The sequence below is a fragment of the Diabrotica virgifera genome, chromosome 1 (genome assembly GCF_917563875.1).
Source record: "Diabrotica virgifera virgifera chromosome 1, PGI_DIABVI_V3a".
In the NCBI taxonomy this organism is placed as follows: domain Eukaryota; kingdom Metazoa; phylum Arthropoda; class Insecta; order Coleoptera; family Chrysomelidae; genus Diabrotica; species Diabrotica virgifera.
In genome coordinates this window covers 265,995,364-266,020,900 of record NC_065443.1, presented here as the reverse complement: position 1 = coordinate 266,020,900, position 25,537 = coordinate 265,995,364, and the positions used below count along the sequence as shown (strand labels likewise).

Sequence of the window (25,537 nt, the reverse complement as noted above, 5' to 3'; positions counted from 1 at the left end):
GCATAAAAAATGCAAAAATGTCAAATTTTGCATATTTTTATAAAAGTGAGCATAAAGTGCATATAATTTGAAAATTTGGTGTTAACTATATATTTTTATATTCAAACTTACAGATAGCATGAAAATGCCAATATTTAATTTTGTTTTGGTATTCAAACTCTTGGTATAGTAACTAATAAAAGACAGCGGCTTATAGTTTTGTCACGTTTTGTCCTGGAATTAAGGGTTTGTTTTTGCCAGTTTATGTCTTTAGGTAAAAATTTTTTTTTGACGGTCAGTTTCACTTGGTTTCACTTTTGTTGTAAAATTGGAGGCGTAAACAAAGTGTATTTCTAATTGTGAATAATTATTGTGCTTTGAAAATGCCGAAAATAAGCAATGTTTCAACTTGGATAAAACCTTACAAAGAGCTATCTATGGATATGAATAAAGTTTATTGCTTATGTTCTGGCAAAACCGTAAGTACATACGTATTATTTTTTATTTTATTTTAAAAATTTACACGGTGGTACAAACAAAGATTTTAAAATTGGAGATTATGTTTAAGAAAAGTACCGACACAAAGCTAGGTCGCAATATATCGATGTATTTTTTCTTTTTCAAGCATTTTTTAAACTCCTTGCGATAAAAAATAGGATAGCTATTTAAAATTCAAATCATTCAATAGTCTACTGAAAGGTCGCTAACATTTTTTTTCTAACAATAGCATAGTTTGCTTTAATTTTGCTAAAAACAAAAACATATCATATATTGGACTTAATTAATGAAGTGCTTTTAATTTATGCTCACAGTATTTTTTCTTTAAATGTAAACAGAAAAGACCAAGCCCCTTTTGTAAATATTTGGGGGTTATTCCTTCTTGCACAGTCATTTCTTGACATTTTCAAGATTACTACACCGATTTTTATTTGATTTAATTTAAATATTTTAATTGTTATGCCAAACGGTTCATTTTTAGTTTATTTCTACAATCTTAGATTTTAAAAATGGGTACAACTATAGAATATTTATATTTTTTTTAGATTTCATCTGAAAAAAATTTCAAATAGCTCAGCATGTCAGAACCGCGAAACATTTAGCTAAAAAAGTAAAAACCACATCCGGTGAAAAATATCAACCTTCAGTGTCCAAGTGCTTTCAGTCAAGTTAAAAAAAACAAACCGAACAAGAAACTTTTAACGAAGACTTGTGTCGTGCATTAGTATCTTCTAATATACCGCTTTCAAAATTATCTAATGAAAACTTTGGTTATTTAAAAAAAAATATTGCAAACAAAACATTCCCAGTGAACGAGCTTCAAAGAGAAATAATGTCAATTTGTTATACTCCTCCTCAGTTATCCACAACATAAAAGCCGAAATAGGTAATAATTACTTTTACATATGTGTGGACGAGACCACTGACTCGTCAGGAAGATACATTGTGCACTTATTAATTGGTGTACTTAGCGATGAAACCTTTCCAAAATCGTATTTAATTTCCTGTAAGCAAGTAGAAAAAACCATCGCTCTAACAATATTACGGTTTCTACAAGAAGCATTAGCAAACTTTTTTCTTCCTGCTGCTGTGCCTAATGATAAATTATTGCTTATTTTATCTGATGCCGCACCATATATGGTGAAAGCAGGACAAAATTTTAAAATATTTTATCCAAACTTAATACTGTCACTTGTTTAGCGCATGGAATAAACACAGTTGCGGAGGAAGTAAGAAAAAAATTTCCAATAGTTAACAGTTTAATAGCGAGCGTTAAAAAGGTATTCCTGAAATCACCTGTAAGAACACAATGTTACAGAGATATGCTTCCTGCTGTTCGACTGCCACCGCAACCCATTTTAACACGTTGAGTAACATGGTTGGAAGCAGCTAATTTCCATGCTGATCATTTTGTTGATTAAAAAAACTAATTAACCTTTTAACGGATGATAGCTGCCAATCTATATTGGAAGCTAAGCAAGCCTTCCAAAATAACATCCTCCAACAGCAACTGTCATTCATAAAATCAAATTATAGTTTTGTCCAGAAAACTATAACTCAATTAGAATCCTCCAAATTATCATTGTTAGAGAGTACAGTTTTAATAAAAGAATTTGAGTCATTGTGTCAAAACGTTAAAGGTACTATTGGAAAAGAAATTTTTCAAAAATTTAAAGTAACCATGGAAAAGAATAGTGGTTACCAGGTTTTTTCTGAAGTGGTTCAAGTACTAGCTGGGACATTTTCCGAACCACTTAATTTAGAACCATCTATTATAGTAAATTTAAAAAATGCCCCAGTTACATCAGTTGATGTCGAAAGAAGTTTTTCTATTTACATATATATGTATTCAGATAGAAGTATGTTTTTATTAGAAAATTTTGAACATCATTTGTTAATCTATTGTTACCACAATTCAAAATAATATTTATATGTTAAAATAATTGTATATGTTATGTATTTATAATATTTTAAGTATTTTTGTAAATAAAAAAATATTGTAATTATTTTTTATTCCATCCTTATTTCTAGATAAATATGCATATTTTGCATACAATACTGCATATTTATGCGCATATTTCATACTTTTTTATTTGAATATTTGTTTAAGTCTAGTCACAATGAATGAAACATAGATCCGTCACTTCCAAATTATGGATGGTCAACGACCAAAGACCGTCCAAAGCTTTTGTATTTTGGGACCCACAAGGAATTATTTTCGTTGACTGTTTGAAACATAGAGAAATAATTTAACGACATCTATATTGGTTTATTGGAACGATGGAAAACTTTAATCGCAAAGAAAAAGCCTAATTTGTTGAAGAAAAAATTGTTGTTTCGCCAAGATAACGCACTGTGTCACAGGTCCACGAAAATGATGGCAAAAATGTACAAATTTGGCTTTGAGTTGCTTCCGCTTTGAGTTGCTTATAGTCGAGATCTGGCCCCCAGCTATTACCACCTTTTATCCGATATAAATGCTCTGTGGCAAAAGATATCGCTCCGATGAGGAAGTAGTTTCAAAAACTGAAGCCCATTTTTAATGTAATGTAAAAGTAAATCGTTTTACAAGGGCGGCATCGAAAAATTAGGAAAGCGTTTGAAATATTTCATCGCCGCTAAAAGAGATTAGTTTGATGAGTAAAGCTTAATTTTGGCAAAAAAATGCTGATTCAATAGTTACCGCAGACTATGCCACTTATTGACCGACGTATTATACCCAAAATTTAACGAGACAAATACACTAGGATCTCATATTATCACTTTATCGACATATATTTACTGTTAAAATTTTTTTCTACATTTTTCATATTCAAAAAACTAGAAACATATATATATTTCATATACAAAACTAGAAACTTAAAAACAGCTCTAGAACAGATGAGAAACAACTCATTTGAAAACTATGTATCAAACCTTTGGCGTCAAGATAACTCTATCTGGAAACCAATCAAAAACAAAAATAAACCAATAAATACTTCACCTCCAATTCGGAAAAACTCAATACTACCAGGACCATGGGCAAAAAGCAACAAAGAAAAAGCTGATTTATTTGCTGAACATCTAACTGAAGTCTTCAAGCCACACGACAATGACCAAGTACGAGAAGTAGAGCAGGAACTAGCCTTACCAATTAATCAACGAGAGCGACTAACTTTAATTACACCGAAGGAGATCAAAGATGAAATTAATCATTTGAATGAAAAGAAGGCACCAGGCGCTGATCTCATAACAGCAACAATGCTAAAACCACTTCCTAAAAAAGGTATAATGAAGTTATTGTACATATTAAATGCAATCTTAAGACTTAATTATTGGCCTATATCACTAAAAATTGCCCAAGTAATTATGATACCGAAACCTGGTAAAGCTTTAACAGATGTTTCATCATACCGCCCAATAAGTCTACTGCCAATAATGTCAAAACTTCTTGAAAAGCTGTTACTTAAAAAATTATGAGCGACCTAGAATTCCAAAACTGGATCCCAGAACACCAATTTGGATTCCGGCAAGGTCATTCTACAGTGCAACAATGCCATCGCATATCAAATGTATCTAATAGAGCTTTGGACAATAAACAGTATTGCACAGCAGCCTTTCTGGACATCAGCCAAGCATTTGATAAGGTATGTCACCCAGGATTCCTTTATAAAATCAAAAAATCCCTACCCAACAAATACTTTGACTTATTAAAATCATATCTAAATCACAGAGAATTTGAAACTAAAGTGGAGGATGAACTATCAAACCGTAACAAAATTCAATCAGGAGTCCCACAAGGTAGTATATTGGGTCTACTTCTTTATGTACTGTAGACATCCGATTTACCAACCTATCCACAAACTACCATTGGAACTTTCGCTGATGACACAGCAATATTTGCAACTGAAGAGGATCCAAGAGCTGCAGTATTAAAACTTCAAGAACACCTAGACCAAAACTGGATCCCAGAACACCAATTTGGATTCCGGCAAGGTCATTCTACAGTGCAACAATGCCATCGCATATCAAATGTAACTAATAAGCTTTGGACAATAAACAGTATTGCACAGCAGCCTTTCTGGACATCATCCAAGCATTTGATAAGGTATGGCACCCAGGATTACTTTATAAAATCAAAAAATCCCTACCCAACAAATATTTTGATTTATTAAAATCATATCTAAATCACAGAGAATTTGAAATTAAAATGGAGGATGAACTATCAAACCGTAACAAAATTCAATCAGGAGTCCCATAAGGTAGTATATTGGGTCTACTTCTTTATGTACTGTAGACATCCGATTTACCAACCTCTCCACAAACCACCATTGGAACTTTCGCTGATGACACAGCAATATTTGCAACTGAAGAGGATCCAAGAGCTGCAGTATTAAAACTTCAAGAACACCTAGACCAAATTGGACAGTGGTTAAAGAAATGGAAGATAAAAGATAATGAAACTAAGTCAACACATATAACTTTTACACTAAGGAAAGACCAATGCTCAAATATTAGCCTTAATCAAGTCAACATACCACAACAGAATATCGTCAAATACCTGGGGCTTCATCTTGATTCTAAATTAAACTGGAAACAACACATTCTAAATAAGAAGAAACAAATTGAGTTGAAAGTGAAAGAAATTAATTGGTTTATAGGTAGAAAATCTCGACTCTCAATTGAGAACAAACTGTTGATTTATAAAACAGTCTTCAAACCTATATGGACGTACGGTATAGAACTATGGAGTTGTGCCAGCAAATCAAACACAAAAATTATCCAAAGAACTCAATCAACAATTTTACGCACCATAGCAAATGCCCCGTGGTACATTTCCAACCAAACTCTTCATACAGACCAAAACATCCCGTTAGTCAGCACAGTAATTCAAGAAAGAGCCAACAGACACCACGAGAAATTGGAAGGCCACCCCAACCAATTAATATTACCATTACTGCAGCCACTAAACAACAGAAGATTGCAAAGATTATGGCCCATAGATCTTCGCTGAAACTGAGGTGAAACCGCTGGGTGATGTACCTCATAACGCCATTTTAGTGTACAATACTACATTGATATAAGTTATTGTACTTGTTATCAAATTAACTCATAGAATATGTAATTCTGATTGTTAATAAATGCTTACAAAAAAAATGCATATTCTTCATTTTGGGATGTAGATCCATGGTAGGATCTATATCCCACCATGGAACAACTAAGAGAGAAAGAGTGGGTCAGTTAACGGTATAAAAGCAGGCCAGCTAAAAAGAACAGTCAGTCTTGCGGCGCTAAGCTCTAGTCACCCTGGCTAACTAGTGTACTGAACCGGTAAGCCAATCTGGGCGAAGGAACCCTGCATTGAAGAGATGCTTCGCGCGTAATTAAACAATATTCGTGTAACCGTGGCGTGAATGGTTCCTTCTATCTCCTGCATGGAGTTGTAAGGGTATCTGTGTGTGTAGTCGTTGATTCTTTGATTCCGTGCTTGCGAAGTTGCGTATTTAGTTATACCGGACTGAGGTATAACATTTGCGATATTTCATGCGTGGTTATTCTGGACTGAGGTATTACATTTGCGAGATTGCGTGCGTGATTGAGGTATAACGTAGTTGCGAGTCTGTGCGTAGTTGTTTCTTGCATTACATTAATATTATTATTGTGCATTAATTGCACTACATTAGTGTAGAATTGTAAATATGTTATCCTCAATTTTAAGTCTCCTGTATATAATTTTTTTTAATTATTATTACGAACACGAAACGAGCGTCCGTCGACGCCCACAGGGACAGATGGGTGTATCCAATCGACGGGTGGCGGTGAGAAGATTGCGTTTATTTTCAATCGCCCTTAAGACATAAAAATAACATAAGAGCCCTTTGAAACAATTTTAATAGGTTAGTTCTCAGGGGAAAGCGAATTAAACCATGGAAAGAGGGAGATTAGCTGTAAGAGATTTTTATTTAGCGTGGAGGTTCGAGAGTAAGTCGATTTTAACATCAGAACCTCGACGGACGTGTTATTTTAGATAATTGAAAAAGACACAACTTAAAGCGACGCTTTAAGACGGGTATTATGGCAAGCTGGTTATAATATTGATTAGACGCAACTATTTCCAAATACATTTCTTTTTGTAAGAACACGTAAATTTTGATCGCAATTGCACAAACACTTTTATATTTCGTCAACTTAATAGTATGTATCCATAATTTAGTTATCTATTTTATTAATTAAAACTGTTAAACATCACACGGACTTTTATGACGATTGTCTTTAACGAATCCTACATTAGTATTGTTAAATACTTTTGATAGTATTAAATACAATTTTATTTTTATTTGCAGACGTCCGCCAAGGGGCTTTCTTCGGGGGCGGTTGTATACAGGGTGTTTCATTGGTAAAGTAACATACATTAACTGTAGAAAGAGGATACTTAGGCGGTCTCAAAAATACCATACTTAATGGGTCTTACTCCATTATTAACAAAGATACTGGGTGTTTTATCTATTTTGCCATTTTCTTAATTGGTTCATAACTTTTTGACCACACTGTATATTTATTGTATATTTGGCACGCAAATATCATTTAAGGCGTACAATAAATTAATTTATTTACAATTGTAAAAAATCCGAGTCCGGCTTAAAAAATATTTAAAAAATGTTCCAACCCCAAAACAACACCCTGTACATTAAATTTTTTTAAAATGGATTTTTCAGTTGAAAAGAGGATAAAAAACTAAATTTAGTGGTATACTTTGAATTTTCGGCAAAATGATTTTTCTGGTGAAATTTGGAATTTGAATTCTGAAATTAAGTGAATTGCGAGAGCTCTAAGTAGAAAAAATTGAAATACAGCTTACAACTTGTCAACCACACTGTATATTGATTTTATATTTAACACGCGATATTCTTTTAGGTGTCCATTCAATTAATTTACAATTATAAAAAAATCCAGGTCCGGATTAAAAAATATTGTATAAATGTTCCAACCCAAAAAACACCTTGTATATTAAATTTTTTTAAAATGGATTTTGCATATGAAAAAGGGATGAAAAACAAAATTAGTGGTATACTTTGAATTTTCGGCAAAATGATTTTTCTGGTAAAAATTTGAATTTGAATTCTGAAATTATGTGAATTGCGAAGCTCAAAGTAAAATAAATTAAAATATGACTTAATTTTAATGAATACCATTATTTTATCTAAATTGGTAAAATATTAATATTTCCACACATAAAAATAATTTTTGATGACCCCCTATGTGGCTCAGTGGTAAGAGCGCCTACCTTTGGATCGAAAGGTCCGAATGGTCGTGAGTTCGAATCTCACCAGGGTCAGAAATTTTTCGTTTATTATAAATTAATAAATGAAAATGGTTTCTGTCCTTGTGGGATCGGTACTCACCGGAGGGACCGCAGACGTTCGGATACAATTAGCGTCTCTTTGCAAAGACAATGACGTCGACTTTGCAATGTAACAAGACACTTACTCAACACACACAGTACACATGACGCTAGGTACCTAACTACAAAAATTTACCGTACCTACGTATAAAAAAAATAATTTTTGATGGTGGTAATTTTGAATAAGTCCTTTAGTTTTGAATAGTGATTATGCTGCAAATTTTCGCTGTTTTGTTATAATTTTTAGCTATTTTTATTCATTATTTAAAGATGAATATTCGCCAAAAACTATTTTTTACACATAATAAAAAACACTAAAATATTAACATTTTACCAATTTAGATTAAATAATGGTATTAATTAAAATTAACTCGCATTTTAATTTTTTCTACAAGAGCTCTCGCAATTGACATAATTTCAGAATTCAAATTCAAAATTTTACCAGAAAAATCATTTTGTCGAAAATTCAAAGTATACCACTAATTTTGTTTTTCATCCCCTTTTCAAATGCGAAATCCTTTTTAAAGAAAGTTAATATACAAGGTGTTTTTTTGGGTCGGAATATTTACACAATATTTTTTAAACCGGACCTGGATTTTCTATAATTGTAAATAAATTAATTGATTGGACACCTAAAAGAATATTCGCGTGTTAAATATAAAATCAATATACAGTGAGGTTGACAAGTTGTAAGCTGTATTTCAATTTTTTTCTACTTAGAGCTCTCGCAATTCACTTAATTTTCGAATATAAATTCAAAATTTCACCAGAAAAATCATTTTGCCGAAAATTCAAATTATACCACCAAATGTAGTTTTTCATCCTCTTTTCAACTGAAAAATCCATTTAAAAAAAATTTAATGTACAGGGTGTTGTTTTGAGGTCGGGAATATTTTTCCAATATTTTTTAATCCGGATCTGGATTTTTTACAATTGTAAATAAATTAATTTATTGTACACCTTAAATGATATTTGTGTGACAAATATAAAATAAATATACAGTGTGGTTAAAAAGTTATGAACCAATTAAGAAAATGGCAAAATAGATAAAACACCCAGTATCTTTGTTATTAATGGAGTAAGATCCATGTATAAGTATGGTATTTTCGAGATCGTCTAAGTGTCCTCTTTCCACAGTTAATGTATGTTACTTTCCCAATGAAACACCCTGTATAATACGGGGGTATATATGTTATGGCGAGCACGCCACTGTGTGTGTTTATATTTCAATATTTAGACTACGTGACATGATAAACACCAACGCTTGTAATTTCGCGGTGTCAGCGAAATGTTCATGGACTATGAAAGGTTTTAAGAAATATGTAGTTTGTATTCATTAATTTAGGCAGTATCGTTTTGTATCTCTAACTGTTAACATCTCAATAAATTTGTGCATTTCCTTCAGTAGTTACGTTACTCAATTCTCCAACGAACACACCACATTTTATAAAGAATAAGACTGGCGCAGTTAGTAGAAATTTCCAATTAGAAAAAGTAAAGCCTTTTTTTCTAATCGATTTTAATCGTTAATTGGGAAATTGGAGAATTAGTGACTTAGTAGTTGAGTTCCGAGTGTAAGGCCACGAGGAAGGTAAACTGAAGGAACCCGTAAGCAACTTGAAGAATTCCAAGTGTAAGGCCACTTGTTGTGTAAAGCCACAAAGCAATTCGGAAGTTCTGGAGAGGCGCAACTAGTAACTTCGTGAAATCTTCTCAACCACCAGCTTCAGTGAAAAGCCACTCGACCCTGGAAACGGTGAAGCATTTCCACAGAAGAAGCAACTACATACAGTTTAGAATTTCGACCAGTTCCAGTGTACAGCCACTTGATCCAGAAGGTACAACGTTCTCCACCCGTTCTCTTCCCGTTCCAGTGTAAATCCACCTGATCTGAGACGCTGCAACGTTCTCGACCCGTTCCAGTGTAAGGCCACGTTCTCACGGAAGTACTTGAGTTTCATGTGGCCCTACCTGCCCTGTTCGGAGCATATCCAGAGAGGCTCTACACTACAAGCCCAAAACTTCGAAGCTGCAAAGAGGCCCTTCTTTGACACCCCAGCTTCGGTTTTCAGGAGGGAGGTGTTATGGCGAGCACGCCACTGTGTGTGTTTATATTTCAATATTTAGACTACGTGACATGATAAACACCAACGCTTGTAATTTCGCGGTGTCAGCGAAATGTTCATGGACTATGAAAGGTTTTAAGAAATATGTAAGTAGTTTGTATTCATTAATTTAGGCAGTATCGTTTTGTATCTCTAACTGTTAACATCTCAATAAATTTGTGCATTTCCTTCAGTAGTTACGTTACTCAATTCTCCAACGAACACACCACATTTTATAAAGAATAAGACTTATATAAATATCCATAATATTATATTTATTTATTTTGAGCGTGTTTTTTACTGAGTCTATTGTCATCAAAGAAAAAGAACTTTCCGTCACAATATAATCGAACATTTTAGTAGTTATAATTGAATAACAAATAAATAACTTCCCAAATATTTCAGTATTTTTTCTGCTGAACTTTATGCAATACTCAAAGCCCTTGAACATGTCAACAAAAACAAAATACCAAAATGCTTGATCCTAAGTGATTCACTCGGTGCTTTACAAACTTTAAATCATGTGTATCCTAAAAACCCCCTAGAGAAAATGGTAAAATCTGAACTAGAAGAGGCTCAAGAAAATTCCAGACGCATTACCTTCATATGGATCCCATCTCATATTGGTATCGATGGAAACGAAGCAGCAGATCAGTGCGCCCGTAAAGTGTCGGAAAGTGTCGAAACAGAGGTAACGGAGTGTCGAAATCTCGCGAGTGACATAAAATCGTACTTTAGAAATCTAATCACGTGTAAATGGAACCAAGAATGGAAATATTCACAGACATCTTTAAGAACAATCAAGGATAATGTTTACCCGCGGCTATCGAGAATACGAGCCCGAAAACTTCAAACTGTTATCACACGTCTGCGTATAGGTCACACAAGATACACGCACTCTCACCTGTTTACAAGAGACGATCCCCCTAAATGTGAAATTTGTGACGAAATAAATAATGTAAAACATTTTTTAATTGGCTGTCCACTTTTTGCAAATGAACGAATTAGATTCAATATTCCTAACAACATCAACAAACTTTTAGGCACAGATGGTTACTATGACAATATCGCAAACTATTTAAAATGTATAGAGCTATATTATAGAATCTAAATTACTGGAAGTTATACCTACACTGTATTCTTAATTTAAGATACATACTGTAATTATAGATAATAATATCGATAATTATTTAAAACTCATAGAATTATATTATAGATTGTAAGTTATTGGAACTGTACTCCTACACTGTATTCCCGCTAATCACCTCTTGGTGGATGCGGTAAATTTTCAATAAAAAAAAAAAAAAAAAAAAAAAAAAAAAAAAAAAAAAAACAAATAAATAAATCAACTCACTGAGGCCATCCTTCTCCAGTCTGTACAGCAAACAGCGTCAGCATCGCCATGGGTACATTGTCGTAATGGAATTTTTGTGGCAACCATTCGCGACTTTGCACCTGAGGCACGTCATTGTCTTCTTCATATACAAAATATTGACCTCTGTAATAAATTTAAAAAAATAAAATTAGACTCAATAAAAAACAATCAAAATTGTAGATAAGTTACTAAAATTAGTTCAGTATCATGTTCGAACCCGTGTTGAGCTGCCCCCCCCCCCCCACTTGCAAAAATTAAAAAACAAATAGCCTTGATTTATGAGCTATTTATGAGCTCTCATATTCCGCAAACTAAAAATTTTGAGCTCGTTCCACTGAGCAGGAATTTAATACCCTAGTGGGGGGGGGGTTGAGTCAGCCCCCCCCCCACTACTTAAAAATAGAAATATTGAATCGGTTTTTACGGCAGAATTACGAGCTATTTATGAGCTCTTGAAATTATATAGTTTCGATTTTTGAGCTCATCCCCTTCACCCCCAAACAACCCTTTAATTGATTTAACTTAAGAGAAAGATGCTGAGAAAACTTAAAATATATCGTATTGCGGATATAATTCATATAGCTTATATACTCTAAGAATTAACTATTAAATCAAGAGCATTTCGATTATTGAGCTACAACCCCTTCGCAAGAAAACCACCCTATCTTCCCGGCTTAAGAGAAAGTTGTACTTAAAATGCGTTAAACTAATTATTTGGCGACTACATATCATTTAATAATTTATAAGCTTCCAAATTACGCGCATTTAGATCAGTAAATTGCAATTTATTTTGTATAGTGCAGTCACTGAAGTTAAAAATCAACGATTACCTTCAAGTTCGGTGAACCTTCATCGATTTTCACGAAAATTGGTCAGTGGTTAGAGGATACGTCAAGAAACAAAGGTGACATGGTACCACCTTGCGCCTTTATCCTGAGGGTGGATACCGCCCCTTCTCGGGGGTGAAAATTATTTTATAAAAAATAACTGCACAAATCAATAAATGAACAAATTAAAAGCAAAATTTATTATATAAAGTTAATAAAATAAGTCAATACTTTTTAAGTTATTAAAGATCTAAGATTTTAATTATTTGTGAAAAAAATGCATGTTTTGAAGAGGTTTTTTGTAAATCACTGAAAAAGTTTTTACAAAAAAGTTAATAGTAGTTTAATTCGCATAGCTTATATTCTAAGAATAAACTCTTAAATCACGCACCTTTCGATTACATAGCTACAACCCCTTCGCAAGAAAACGACCCCATTTTCCCGGCTTAAGAGAGAGTTGTTCTTAAAATAATTTAAATTGATTATTTGGCGACTACATATCGTTTAATAATTTATTAGCTTGCAAAATATACGCATCTCAATTATTGAATTGCCATTTTCTTTCTATAGTGCAGTCACTGAAGGTAAAAATCAACTATTACCTTCGATTTCGGTAAATCTCCATTTATTTTCACGAATTGACAATAACAACTTGGGGTTTTAGCCTGGGGTATATGTCACCCCTTCTCGGGAGTGAAAATTACTTTATTAAAAATAACCCCACAAATCGAGAGAGGGACAAATTGTAAGCAAAATTTGTTATATAATGTGATTAAAATAAATCAATACTTTTTGAGTTATTAAAGATCAAATATTTTAATTTTTGGAAAGAAAATGCATGCTTTAGAGCGATTTTTCATAAATGACTCAAAAACTGTAAGTTTTTACAAAAAAGTTTTGATCACTAAAATTGAAGCTAATAAAAAATATAATAAATTGCTTACTTGAAAAACCTTTAATGTTAATTTAAAGTAAGTTATTGGTAATTAAATGTATATTTTTTTCCGCGACTGTTCAAATCTAAGGGTTCAAGCTTAAATAACGGGAAAAAGATGCATTTTATAACACTTAGGTACTAAATACTTGTCAAAGTACTTAGAAATACCCATCAAAAATAAGATCCAGAAAAAGTTGATAGTATCAAAATCCGCTCACCAATTTTCGTGAAAATGAATGGAGATTTACCGAAATCGAAGGTCATAGTTGATTTTTACCTTCAGTGACTGCACTATAGAAAGAAAATGGCAATTCAATAATTGAGATGCGTATATTTTGCGAGCTCATAAATTATTAAACAATATATAGTCGACAAATAATTAATTTAAATTATTTTAAGTACAACCCTCTCTTAAGCCGGGAATAAGGGATGGTTTTCTTGCGAAGGGGTTGTAGTTCAATAATCGAAAGGCGTGTGATTTTAGAGTTTATTCTTAGAATATAAGCTATACGAATTAAACTACTATTAACTTTTTTGTAAAAACTTACAGTTTTTCAGTGATTTACAAAAAACCTCTTCAAAACATGCATTTTTTTCACAAATAATTAAAATCTTTGATCTTTAATAACTTAAAAAGTATTGACTTATTTTATTAACTTTGTATAATAAATTTTGCTTTTAATTTGTTCTTTTATTGATTTGTGCAGTTATTTTTTATAAAATAATTTTCACCCCCGAGAAGGGGCGGTATCCACCCTCAGGGTAAAGGCGCAAGGTGGTACCATGTCACCTTTGTTTCTTGACGTATCCTCTAACCACTGACCAATTTTCGTGAAAATCGATGAAGGGTCACCGAAATTGAAGGTAATCGTTGATTTTTACCTTCAGTGACTGCACTATACAAAATAAATTGCAATTTACTGATCTAAATGCGCGTAATTTGGAAGCTTATAAATTATTAAATGATATGTAGTCGCCAAATAATTAGTTTAACGCATTTTAAGTACAACTTTCTCTTAAGCCGGGAAGATAGGGTGGTTTTCTTGCGAAGGGGTTGTAGCTCAATAATCGAAATGCCCTTGATTTAATAGTTTATTCTTAGAGTATATAAGCTATAGGAATGTTATCCGCAATACGATATATTTTAAGTTTTCTCAGCATCTTTCTCTTAAGTTAAATCAATTAAAGGGTTGTTTGGGGGTGAAGGGGATGACCTCAAAAATCGAAACTATATAATTTCAAGAGCTCATAAATAGCTCGTAATTCTGCCGCAAAAACCGATTCAATATTCCTATTTTTAAGTAGTGGGGGGGGGCTGACTCAGCCACCCCCCCCCCCCCCCGCTATGGTATTAAATTCCTGCTCAGTGGAACGAGCTCAAAATTTTTAGTTTGCGGAATATGAGAGCTCATAAATAGCTCATAAATCAGGGCTATTTGTTTTTTAATTTTTGCAAGTGGGGGGGGGGGGCAGCTCTACACGGGTCATGTTCGATACTGCTGATACCTTTTACGATTCAAAGAAATATACACATAGTTTCAAAAGTTATGCGTCACCTGAACATATGGTTATTTTCATAGTTGATTTTTTCGTGAACAGGTTAACGGATTCCGCTATTTTTTTATTATTTTAGATTTTTCTTTGGTTTGACACAGTTGGGCAAAGGTTTACTCAAAGTTTTTTTGGACTTATACCCGGTGGAAGAAAATATATGTTTCCTTATGTTAAGTTTCGACGACTTTCTCCAGGAAGTACATAAAATAATGCCCTCTATTCGCAACGGAACATCACAAGAAATATGGGAGACTTTTAAACATTGTGTAACAACCCCAATTGATCATCCAAAGATAAATAATCCTGTGAAACGGAAACACTGGATAACAGACGAAGCCTTTCAAATCATTGAGAATAAAAGAAATCTTTGTCAAAGTGGTGTGCATAGTGAAAGGGAAAAATCTAGTTTAAGAAACCTCAATAAAGAAATAAAACGAAGATGCAAGGCAGATCAAAAATTATACTATCAAAGTATATGCAAAGAAATTGAGAGACATGATCAGAATAATCAAAAGTCCAAAACAAGTCCCGAAATGGATAAACTGACTAATTTTAAGCAACTTTTGTTCTATAGAGTTTTTTCACCAAATCAATACTCTTCGAGTTATTTGCAAGTGAATATGTTTTTTTTCAACACTTGCATATGTTTTTTTTGTGAATTTTTCAACAAAATAACCACGTTTTTAGAGGATTTTTCGCAAATAAACCCAAAACGTAAGCATTTTGTCGAAAAAAATATTCTTATCAAAACTGTAGCCTATAAAAAAGGGAAAAAACGGTGTATATATTAGGTCTCCTTACTTAGCAAAAGCAGAGTTATAGCTAATGAAAAATAGGTTCATATTCGAAAAATGCCAAATAGAATAATTCAATGTGAAATATCCAAATATTGAAGAATTCTTGGGGAAAACACATTACAACTTTTTTAAAGTGTTTAAAAAAAGCTTTATTTCTTCTTTTATAAAAAAATTTTCTAACATCAGATCTAACCAAGTTACGCTCAAAATAAAGTTGGTCCCTTTTGTTTTGGCAAAAAAAATCAGGAAAATCACCCCCCAATTAGCAACTTGAAAGAAATTAATCGTTACCGTTTCACAAGTTACTTTGCTTATGTTGTGTTTATATAATCTGTAAGTTTCATCGATTCAAAGTGCTTATTTTTGAAAAAAATTGGTTTTAAAATAAAATTTTTATTGTTAGAGATACCAAAAATCTTAACAAAAAAAGTCGGCTTTACTTTTCTGAGTATTTTGTACTTTTTGTTTTTCTGTAAGACAAAAATTGGTTAAGATTCGGTCTTTCTAAATTTGCATACACTCGTGATAAGTTACTCGTTCAAGCCCTTTTAACTACAGCTCTTTCAAAAATAAGGAATTTGAACCGATGAAACTTACAGATCATATGATCAATACATACGCGAGTAAAAAACTTGTGAAGTGATAACAATTAAGTTCATTTGAAATGCTAATTAGGGGGTGACCTTCCCGACTTCTTACGAAAAAAAAGGGACCAACTTTATTTTGAGCGTAACTTGTTTCCTTTTGAGGCTAATTTTTTTTACATCAAAAATAAGCATTTTTTAAACACTTTAAAAAGATTAAAACGAGTTTTGCCCAAAAAAGTGCTTCGTTTTTTGGTTATGGCACGTTAAAATATTCGATTTGGAATTTGACGGATATGAACCTATTTTTCATGAGGTATAATTTTGCTTCTACTAGGTATAGTGACCTAATATATACACCGTGTTTTTCACTTTTTTACGTGATATATTTTTAATAAGAATTTTTTTTCGACCAAATACCTACTTTTTGAGTTATGTGCGAAGAACCTTCTGAAAACGTGGTTATTTTGTAAAAAAATTAACACATTCACTCGCAAATAACTCGAAAAGTACTAACTTGGTGAAAAAACTTTATAGAACAAAAGTTGCTTAAAATTAGTTATTTTATCCATTTCCGGACTTATTTAGAACATATATTTTTCACCCCCAAAAGGGGGTTAAACTCACCCCTAGGGCAAAAGCACACATCGGCACAATATCACTTTTTTTTTTTTTTTTTTTTTTTTTCTTTGTGGGGGACAGAGTTGCTCGCGTCCGTGGTCTATCGTAAGGTACGATCACACGTGTCCCCTGGGTAACGCTAAATGAGCAGCAGCGATTCGTCGTTACGCGCGCTGATCCATGAGTGTACGAATCCCTACTCGAAACGGCCCTTCTCAGGGCAGCGACGCAGACCTCAAAGTCATCTTCTGGAACGCTGGAGGTCTAAGCAACAGCAAGTTTTTAGAACTCAAACGAAGCGTTCTCGAAAAGAACGTTGATATATATGTCATTGTAGAGGCAGGAGCCGCTACAGACACACCTCACCTCTACCCTACAGTTGGCTATTCAACCCATGTGCTGAAGAGGAGTCGACAAGTAGCGTCAGCAATCATCATCGGAATCAAAACCCCTCTAGTATGCAAGACTAACATAATTCACGAAATGCAGGATAGAGATAAACTGGAAATGTTCCAGGTCGAAGTCTGGAAAAACTCGAAACATGTCACCCTTTTCTTACTATACAATCCGCCAGATAATATACCTGCATTGGAATTGGTAGAGCAACAAATCCAGCCAAGTACCATCATAATTGGAGATTTCAATAGTCCATCCACGAGATGGGGCTACTCTTGAACCACCAACGTTGGGAAACACCTCGAGGACTTTTTGGATAACAACTATCTTGATGTAGTTAACACCCCACCTACGTTCTTATCGTTTAGAGGAAGTCAATCAAGGCCCGATCTTGTCGTAACACACCCACACATTACAGGGAAGACCAGTGTAACCCTCCTGGACGACGCAGCAGGCTGTGGTCACCGCGCTCTGCTAGTGACATGCAAACTGGCAAAGGACAAAAAAGCCCAAAATCGCGCCCCGCGCTGGAATTTTAAAAAGGCGAATTGGAAAAAGTACAGGGAATGCACAGATGAAGTCCTTACTCAACTAACACTACAAGAACCAGAAGAAGCAGCAAAGAAAGTAACCGAGGCCATACTTAGATGTGCAAAAGAGTGCATACCGCGAGGTCAAATTAAGGGGTATAAGACTTTCTGGTCCCCAACGCTATCCAAATTGAAAGCTGCCAGAAATAAAGCCAGGGGCAAAGCTGAAAAATCCAGGCAAATGAACGATTGTGTAGAGCTTCGAAAGAGACAAGCGATCCTAACTCAAGCCATTAAGTCAGGGAAAAGAGAAGCTTTCAAATCCTTCCTTGCTAAGCTCGACTTCCGAAAAGACGGCGTCAAAGCGCACAGGTTCGTTACTACGCTAAACAATGATGGAAACAAGCAACAGCAAATGCCAATGAGAGGCATGGCTAGAGAACTCACCACACATGCCGATATAGCAAACGAACTCTGTAAACACTACACAAAAGTGAGTAATATTAAGATAAATAAGAGGGAGAGAGCAAGACTGTTGCGCTATCCCCCTCCCCGGCGGATGAGCAAAAGTATAAAGGACATCTGTACAGAAGATTTCTCGATATCGGAGCTGGAAGCGGCTCTCTCTGACACAAAAACGAAAAAGGCAGCAGGGATTGACGAGTTGTACCCGGAAATGCTTAAATATCTGGGAGCCGCAGCCAAAAACACCATTCTGAGCTTGATTAACCTAACATGGAATTCAAGAGTCCCAAGTCAATGGAGGAAGAGCGAGGTCATACCCACCCTAAAGAAACAAAAAGACCCGAGCCTGACTGATAGCTACCGGCCAATATCCCTCACAAGCTCCTTATGCAAAGTAGCCGAAAAAATGGTTCTGGACAGACTGAACTGAGCCATAACCCATCTTGAACTGATTGACGACGCACAAGCTGGCTTCAGGAAACACAGGAACACCATGGACCATGTAGTCGAGTTTGCTCAAAAAGTCAAGGATGCTTTCCACCGTAAGATGTCAACAGTTGCAGTGCTAGTAGACCTCAAAGCTGCATACGACACAGTATGGAGAGGTTTGCTGTTACACAAGATAGCGAAGTCTGGAATTGACGGTAAACTGTTCAATTGGATAAAATCTTTTCTCGGTGAAAGGTATCAGAGAGTCAAATTTCACAACCATTGTTCCAAATTCAGACTACAAAGACAAGGGCTGCCACAAGGAGCTGTCATCAGCTGTCAATTGTTCAACCTAATGATAAACGATGTGCTCGCAATGATTAGAAAGACACCTGGTGTTGATGCCCTCCTGTATGCCGATGACCTCCTAATATGGGCATCAAGTAGCAGTCTGAAAGCGCTCGAGGGAGTAATGAACCAGGCTCTCAAAAATCTAGAAAAATGGGCGGATAAAAACTGCCTAACTGTCAGTACAACCAAAACCGTATATCAAGTACTTACCCTTTCAACAAAGCAGACTGCTGTCAAGCTGACATACAAAGGAGTCGACCTGGAAAGAGAGGAGGTAACAAAATACCTGGGGGTGTACATAGACTAGAAAATGACGTGGAAACCTCAAATCGACGACATTGCAGAGAAAGCCACAAAGAGATGTCGACTGCTCAAACGTCTCACGGCAACAAAATGGGGCGCCACGCAAGATGTCTTGGTAGCAACATACAAAACCTATGTCCGGCCTATACTAGAATATGGGAGTGAAGCTACAATAACTGCGAGTACAAACACCACCTCCAAGCTTGAAGTCGCCCAGAACACTGCCCTTCGCGTCATCACCGGTGCTCCAAAATCAACACCGATTACATCAATGGAAGCCCAGACCGGTATTGAACCAATACAATGCCGCAGAGAGCAACACGCGTTAACCTTCTGGGAAAGGCAAAGACGAATACTTCCATAAAAATGGGACGAATATAGACAAGCAGCCTCACGTCTTAAAACACAAACCACTCCGCTTACAGTAGCAAATCAAATCATGGAAAATACCACATTGACCTGTCGAAAGCCGCCCCCTTCCCAGCGCAAACTACACTCGCCCGCTGTCTACCAAACACAGAATTGCGTCTTGAAAACCATAACGACCCGAAGCACTTATCGTCAGACATTGTCCTAAGGAAAGCCGCCCTAGAGACGATACACACCAATTACCCAGCGCATGAGTGGCTCCACATCTATCTCACCAACTATGATGGCGAAATTGCTGCTATACACGAAGCCGCTAAAAGTCTCGAGAATCTCCAACACCCCCAAAAAGTTGCCTTCTTTATCGACTGCCAAGCCGCAATCCTCGCCCTGTCGACAAATCGATATACCGACTGTGCCCAAACAATATCTTGCCGCGTCCAACTATCGAACTTGCTGGAAAAAGGGTGGCTGATTACTTTACAATGGATCCCTAGTCATGTCGGTGTTGAAGGGAATGAAGCGGCGGATGAACTTGCAAAAGAAGGCACTACTCTTCCACAGCCCCCTAGCTTCCAATCGTACACATCAGCAAAGTCCACCATTAAAAGAGGAATCAAAGCGAAGATAAAAGACCAGCAAATACAAGCCGGTGCTGGAAAATCTTGGGCCCACCTAATAGAGTCACCAATCCCTCACAACTTGCCGAGACCCATCAGTGTAGCCGCGTTCAGAACAACTACGGGGCATGACTACCTGGCCTCCCATCTACATCGCATCGGCGTCCGTGAAAATGACAACTGTCCACTATGTAATCAGCCCCAGATGGATGCTGCTCACCTCCCAGAGTGCCCAGCCCTGATAACAGACCCACCCGAGGAGGATGAAGATCGCCTACGAGAAACGGCTCGTCTATACTGGTCAGCGCGCCGCCAAATGGCTAACATGCCAAGGGTGGGCGTTGGCTAGTAAGTAAGTAAGTAAGTACTTTTTTTCTTTGACTTGTTAGCTATGTGTATGCCAAATTCCATGTCAATCCAAGCGGTTCTTTGAAATTTAAAGGTTTTGCAATATTTTACCTTTAAAGAACGTACTATTAAGGATCTACCTAGAAATTAGTTTCACGGGAGGTTTCAGATCTACGGATATGGGACTTCTCATTTCGTTAACATTAACAGATGGCGCTACAGCGTCCAATACTCGAATTATCTTTATAGTTCTGCTTAAATAGACAGCTTGATTTCATTTCGATTCAGAACTGATCATGTAGCCCCTCTGATGAAGTCTGTAGGGACCGAAACGTACGTAAGGGAATAATTGATCAAGTCTGATCCGAAATGAAACATAAGCTGTCTTTCATTTTCTAATAAAGTGGAACCCCGATAAGTCGGCCCCCAATAACCCGGAAGTCCGGCTAACCCGGACTGATTTTCATCAGACAAACATTTCAACAATAAAAATGTACTATCCGTTCCGTTGCAAGATAATTCGGATGGAATTCTCCAGATTATTTTGTGCTTGATATCGGCCCACTCTCTTAATCTGGGGAATTCCATCCGAATTATCTTGCAAGGGATAGTATGTAATATAATATTTGAGAGATAATACGTATTTGTGTAATTTGAACTATGTATACGATAGTAAAAATGACTCATGGCACACGACGGCGGCAGAGCGACGGTCATTGTCTCGGATTTATCGGAAACAACAGGCACCTGTTATTCCTTTATTTATTTCAAACTGTCTTAGCATTGTTTAAAAAAGACTAAATGACTATTTAAAAAATTATTTTTGAAACAATGGTCTTAGTTTTGACTGTTCGTAACATCGTTCCGATTGTGACTGTATTGTGTGTAGTACAGTCTTGTATTGTTTGCTTCCGTTTGCTTAGGTTTGTGTTTGCGTGTTTTTAATAATTTAGATGTGTAGGTACTGTGCATATATATTTCATGTTATTTCAATTATAACGGAGTTTATCTGTAAGTATAACGTATTTTATTAATTTTTACCATATTCTCCGGCTTACCCGGATTTTCGATAACCCGGATCGGCCGCGGTCCCGATTAATGCGAGTTATCGAGGTTCCACTGTAGTTATAATTGTTTTACGAAATGTTGTATACTTACTGGCAGGTCATAGCGTTAAATTTACTAGCATCTGTACAGTAGAAAAATTTTCCGTTAAATAACTGAACGGCAATCACAGCAAATATGAATTGGAATAATATATACACTATAAGAATATTTATCACATTTTTTAAGGAGTTCACTAAGCAGTCAAATACTGCTTTCAGTTTCGGCACTCTTTTTATTGTTTTTAAAGGTCTAAGAACACGTAACACTCGCAGAGATTTTATGGTAGACAAGTTGGCAGCTTCAGGACGCTTTCTGTAAACAAAAAAGAAGAAATTAGCATATTTATTTTTAAATCTCCAATCGATTATAATTGACTCGATATATTTTGTAATTCGATTCCCTAAGTCCAGATTAAAACAACTTAACCATTCATGGTCCAGTCATGAAAGAAATTGTGTAAGTGACCTCAAATGATAAAATATTTGATTTTATGACGACCAGTTTCGCTGTCTATACTTTGCTCGGCATCTTCAGGTCCCGGTTAAAGTAAAATTAAATGTTTCCGGTATAAGGGAAGAATATAGTAGTATTCAATATCATACTTTTTCTCTGCACTTTGCTAAAGTGGGGGTTGGTAGAGGGATAGATTTGAATGTAAGTGATTAGTGACATCGAGCCTTCTTAAAAAAGATTAATTACAGGAATTTTTCCTATTCTTAAAATCGAAAAAAATAAGATGTAGTGTTCAGATTGCTTTCCCTATCAAAAAGTTCCAAACTCCTGTTATGTCCATCCCCTTTGTGTTTGTTCTAGTATCTCTTATGTGTTATTTATCGACTTTAAAACAAAAAAAAATTATCATTACAAAGAAACCATTTAATTCAACTCAACCTGATAATGTTTCCAAAAATTTTAAATTAATTTTTTAACCTACTCAACTATTTATTAAATTCAACAGATATTAACATAAATGAAAGATTTTTTCATTTATTATTTTTTCATATATTACTTTTTCAACTTTTTTAGTTATGTATATTCCATAAAGTTTCATTGCTCTACAGATAATTATAACTTTATATTATAATAAATTTAATATCACCTACTGCATTATCTACCTATACACTTGACTCTAATTCTGAATTAGCTATTAATGATTTTATTGATTGACACTTTTAATATAAAATTTTAGCAAATTACTAATTTTCCAATTTCAATTTTTCAAACAAATCAAACAAATTTTCACAATCAGATCACAACTATTGCATATCCGACCAATCTTGTCTAAACGTTGCACACCCAATTTTACATCCATGTATAAGTTCTTGAAGATCCTGAACAACATCTAATTATCCTATATAATAAATAAATAAAATCTACACAATTAATTAAAAATAACATCACTTTATATATAACTAACAATTTTTCGTTTTTCTCAGTTTAATGTCGTGTTATCTTACTAAGCCCCTCAAGATTCTGCCAATGTTTTGTTAATATATATTCATTCAAAACTATCCCTCTACCCCCCCCCCCCACAAAAACCCCCCTTTAGCAAAGTGCACAGAAAAAGTATGATATTGAATACTACTATATTCTTCCTTTATACCGGAAACATTTAATTTTACTTTAACCGGGACCTGAAGATGCGATGCTGTGCAAAGTTTAGACAGCGAAACCGGTCGTCAGTAAAATAAATTGTTTGTGAGAACGTCTCTCTTTTTCTTTACTACACTAGTATGGACTCACACATGCAACCCATTCATTATTTATTTGATTTTAATACAAGAGATAAAATATGTCTTAAAAGCAAAAAAATATGAGTTGGAATACCAAAAGTAAGAACAAATATTATATACGCACCTCATAAATATTGGCAATATCATTTTAAAGTCTTCTACTTTAAAATGTATAATATATGTCTGAATTGCCGATATAAATGAGTCAGATTAAATCAATTATTAGAAGAATTTTTTACTAAGCAACAACATTTTTGTTTAATTCATTAATATTTTTATATATTTTGAAAGCGGCATCCGATTTGGATGTTGAAACGTTAATAAAATCATTTTTTTAGTAAAATTGTGGCTTATATCTCATTAAAAATAGTTAATTACAAAAATGCCACAAGAAAATAGCTTCAAAACAACACAAAAGTAAGCTCAATATAATTTAAAGAAAAATTGCTAGTAGGTCGGTATTGTTAGATATACTCTATAGTCCTGTCGCCAGTGGGGGTACAACAGCCTCCTTAATTCAGATGGACTTACCCAAGTTTTTTTTATGTATTTTAACCCGTAGAACACAATTATTTTGGGTAACAGTTGATCCGGATGTCGATAAGATTGTTATAAACAAAGAACTTGAGGAATTACATAAGAGCGATTTTTCGCAAAACAAAACATTTTTTTCTATTTTTTGGGTGATTCTCAGCAAAAAATGTTTTTACAAGTTTTTTCGTAGGATGCATAGTTTTCGACGTAAACGCGGTTGAACTTTCAAAAAATCGAAAAATTGCAATTTTTGAACCCGAATAACTTTTGATCGAAAAATAAAATAGCAATTCTGCTTACCGCATTTGAAAGTTTGAAAGTTTGTACATTGCTAAAAATTAATTTTTTAATTGTTAATCAAAGCTATAAACACATAGTGATTGAATAATGTTTTCATTGCATTTCTCATTTGAAATCGAACGAGTAGGCGCGCATACAGACAATTTCTACGTAGATTACGTACATTAAAATGCATGCATTGGGCACGGGAAACACTATGTGTTTATGGCTTTGTTTAACAAATAAAACCTTAATTTTTAGCAATGACAATAATCAAAACCGATAGAATTTGACTTGAATTTTCAAAAGCAGTAAGCAGAATTGCTATTTTATTTTATAATCAAAAGTTATTCGGGTTCAAAAATTGCACTTTTTCGATTTTTTGAAAGTTCAACCGCGTTTATCTCGAAAACTATGCATCCTACAAAAAACCATTTTTTGCTGAGAATCACCCAAAAATACAAAAAAATGTTTTGTTTTGCGAAGAATCGCTGTTATGTAATTCCCCAAGTTCTTAGTTTATTACAATCTTATCGACATCCGGATTAACTGTTACCCAAAAAATTCGTGTTCTACGACGGGTCAAAATACATAAAAAAAACTTGGGTGAATTAACGAGGCCGTTGTACCCCCCTGGCGTCAGGACTACTATGGGAGCATCCATAAACTACGTCGTAAAAAATTTGAACTTTTTAATACACTCCCCCCTCCGTCGTAATTCGTCGTTTAGAGACGACCCCACCCCCATGTCGACGTCGTCGTTGCAACTCACGACCCCCCTTTCATTGATTTAAAAAAAATCAATATTATTTCTGTTTTATAAATATATTTGAAAAATTTAAACGCAGAATAAAAGATTACATTATTACCGAGGGTTGAAAGTCCCTTAGAATAAACAAAAGGTTTCTTTTGAATGAAATATTTGAAATGAAAAATCAGACAAAATTTTCTCTTATTTTTTTTCACCCCTGTAACTTATTAAAATAAACATTATAGATGTTTTCAGGAACTTTTGGCCCTCGGCAATAATGCAGTCTTTCAATCTGCGATTAAAATTTTCAAAAATCTTTATTAGTTTTCTTAATATTTGAAAAAAATGAATGCATTTAAATAGCATTGGACCAAGATTTTATGGGGTATGCTTTCTTAACTGCATCATATAAATCTTTATGTTTATTTTGTTTTGATTTCAATGCCATTTCTTCTAAAGTATAAATACGACTTACTAACTGAATAGAAAATAATATTTTATTTTTATTCGTTCTTTCAGAACTGTTGTTTCACACACCGTATGCAGCACATAAGTGAACTAACAATTTAATATTTTTTTGCTGCCAGACGTTATTCTGTATATAGAAGCGATTGTTTAAACCCAAAGAACAATGTCTTATTATTTGTTGTCCTATACAAAATTGCTA

General features: G+C 34.5%; 1 protein-coding gene across 27 annotated transcripts in view; it reads right to left on the bottom strand.

The window, feature by feature from the left end:
- The window catches only part of LOC114344868 (voltage-dependent calcium channel type A subunit alpha-1), a 460,590-nt gene that overhangs the window by 213,888 nt on the left and 221,165 nt on the right, over positions 1–25,537 (bottom strand). For all 27 annotated transcript variants that reach the window (XM_050650056.1, XM_050650071.1, XM_050650052.1 and 24 more), the window contains 2 exons: positions 21,625–21,885; positions 11,318–11,461 (listed from right to left, as the gene is read on the bottom strand). In XM_050650056.1, coding sequence (XP_050506013.1) covers positions 11,318–11,461; positions 21,625–21,885 — 405 coding nt within the window. The remainder of the gene's footprint in view (positions 1–11,317; positions 11,462–21,624; positions 21,886–25,537) is intronic.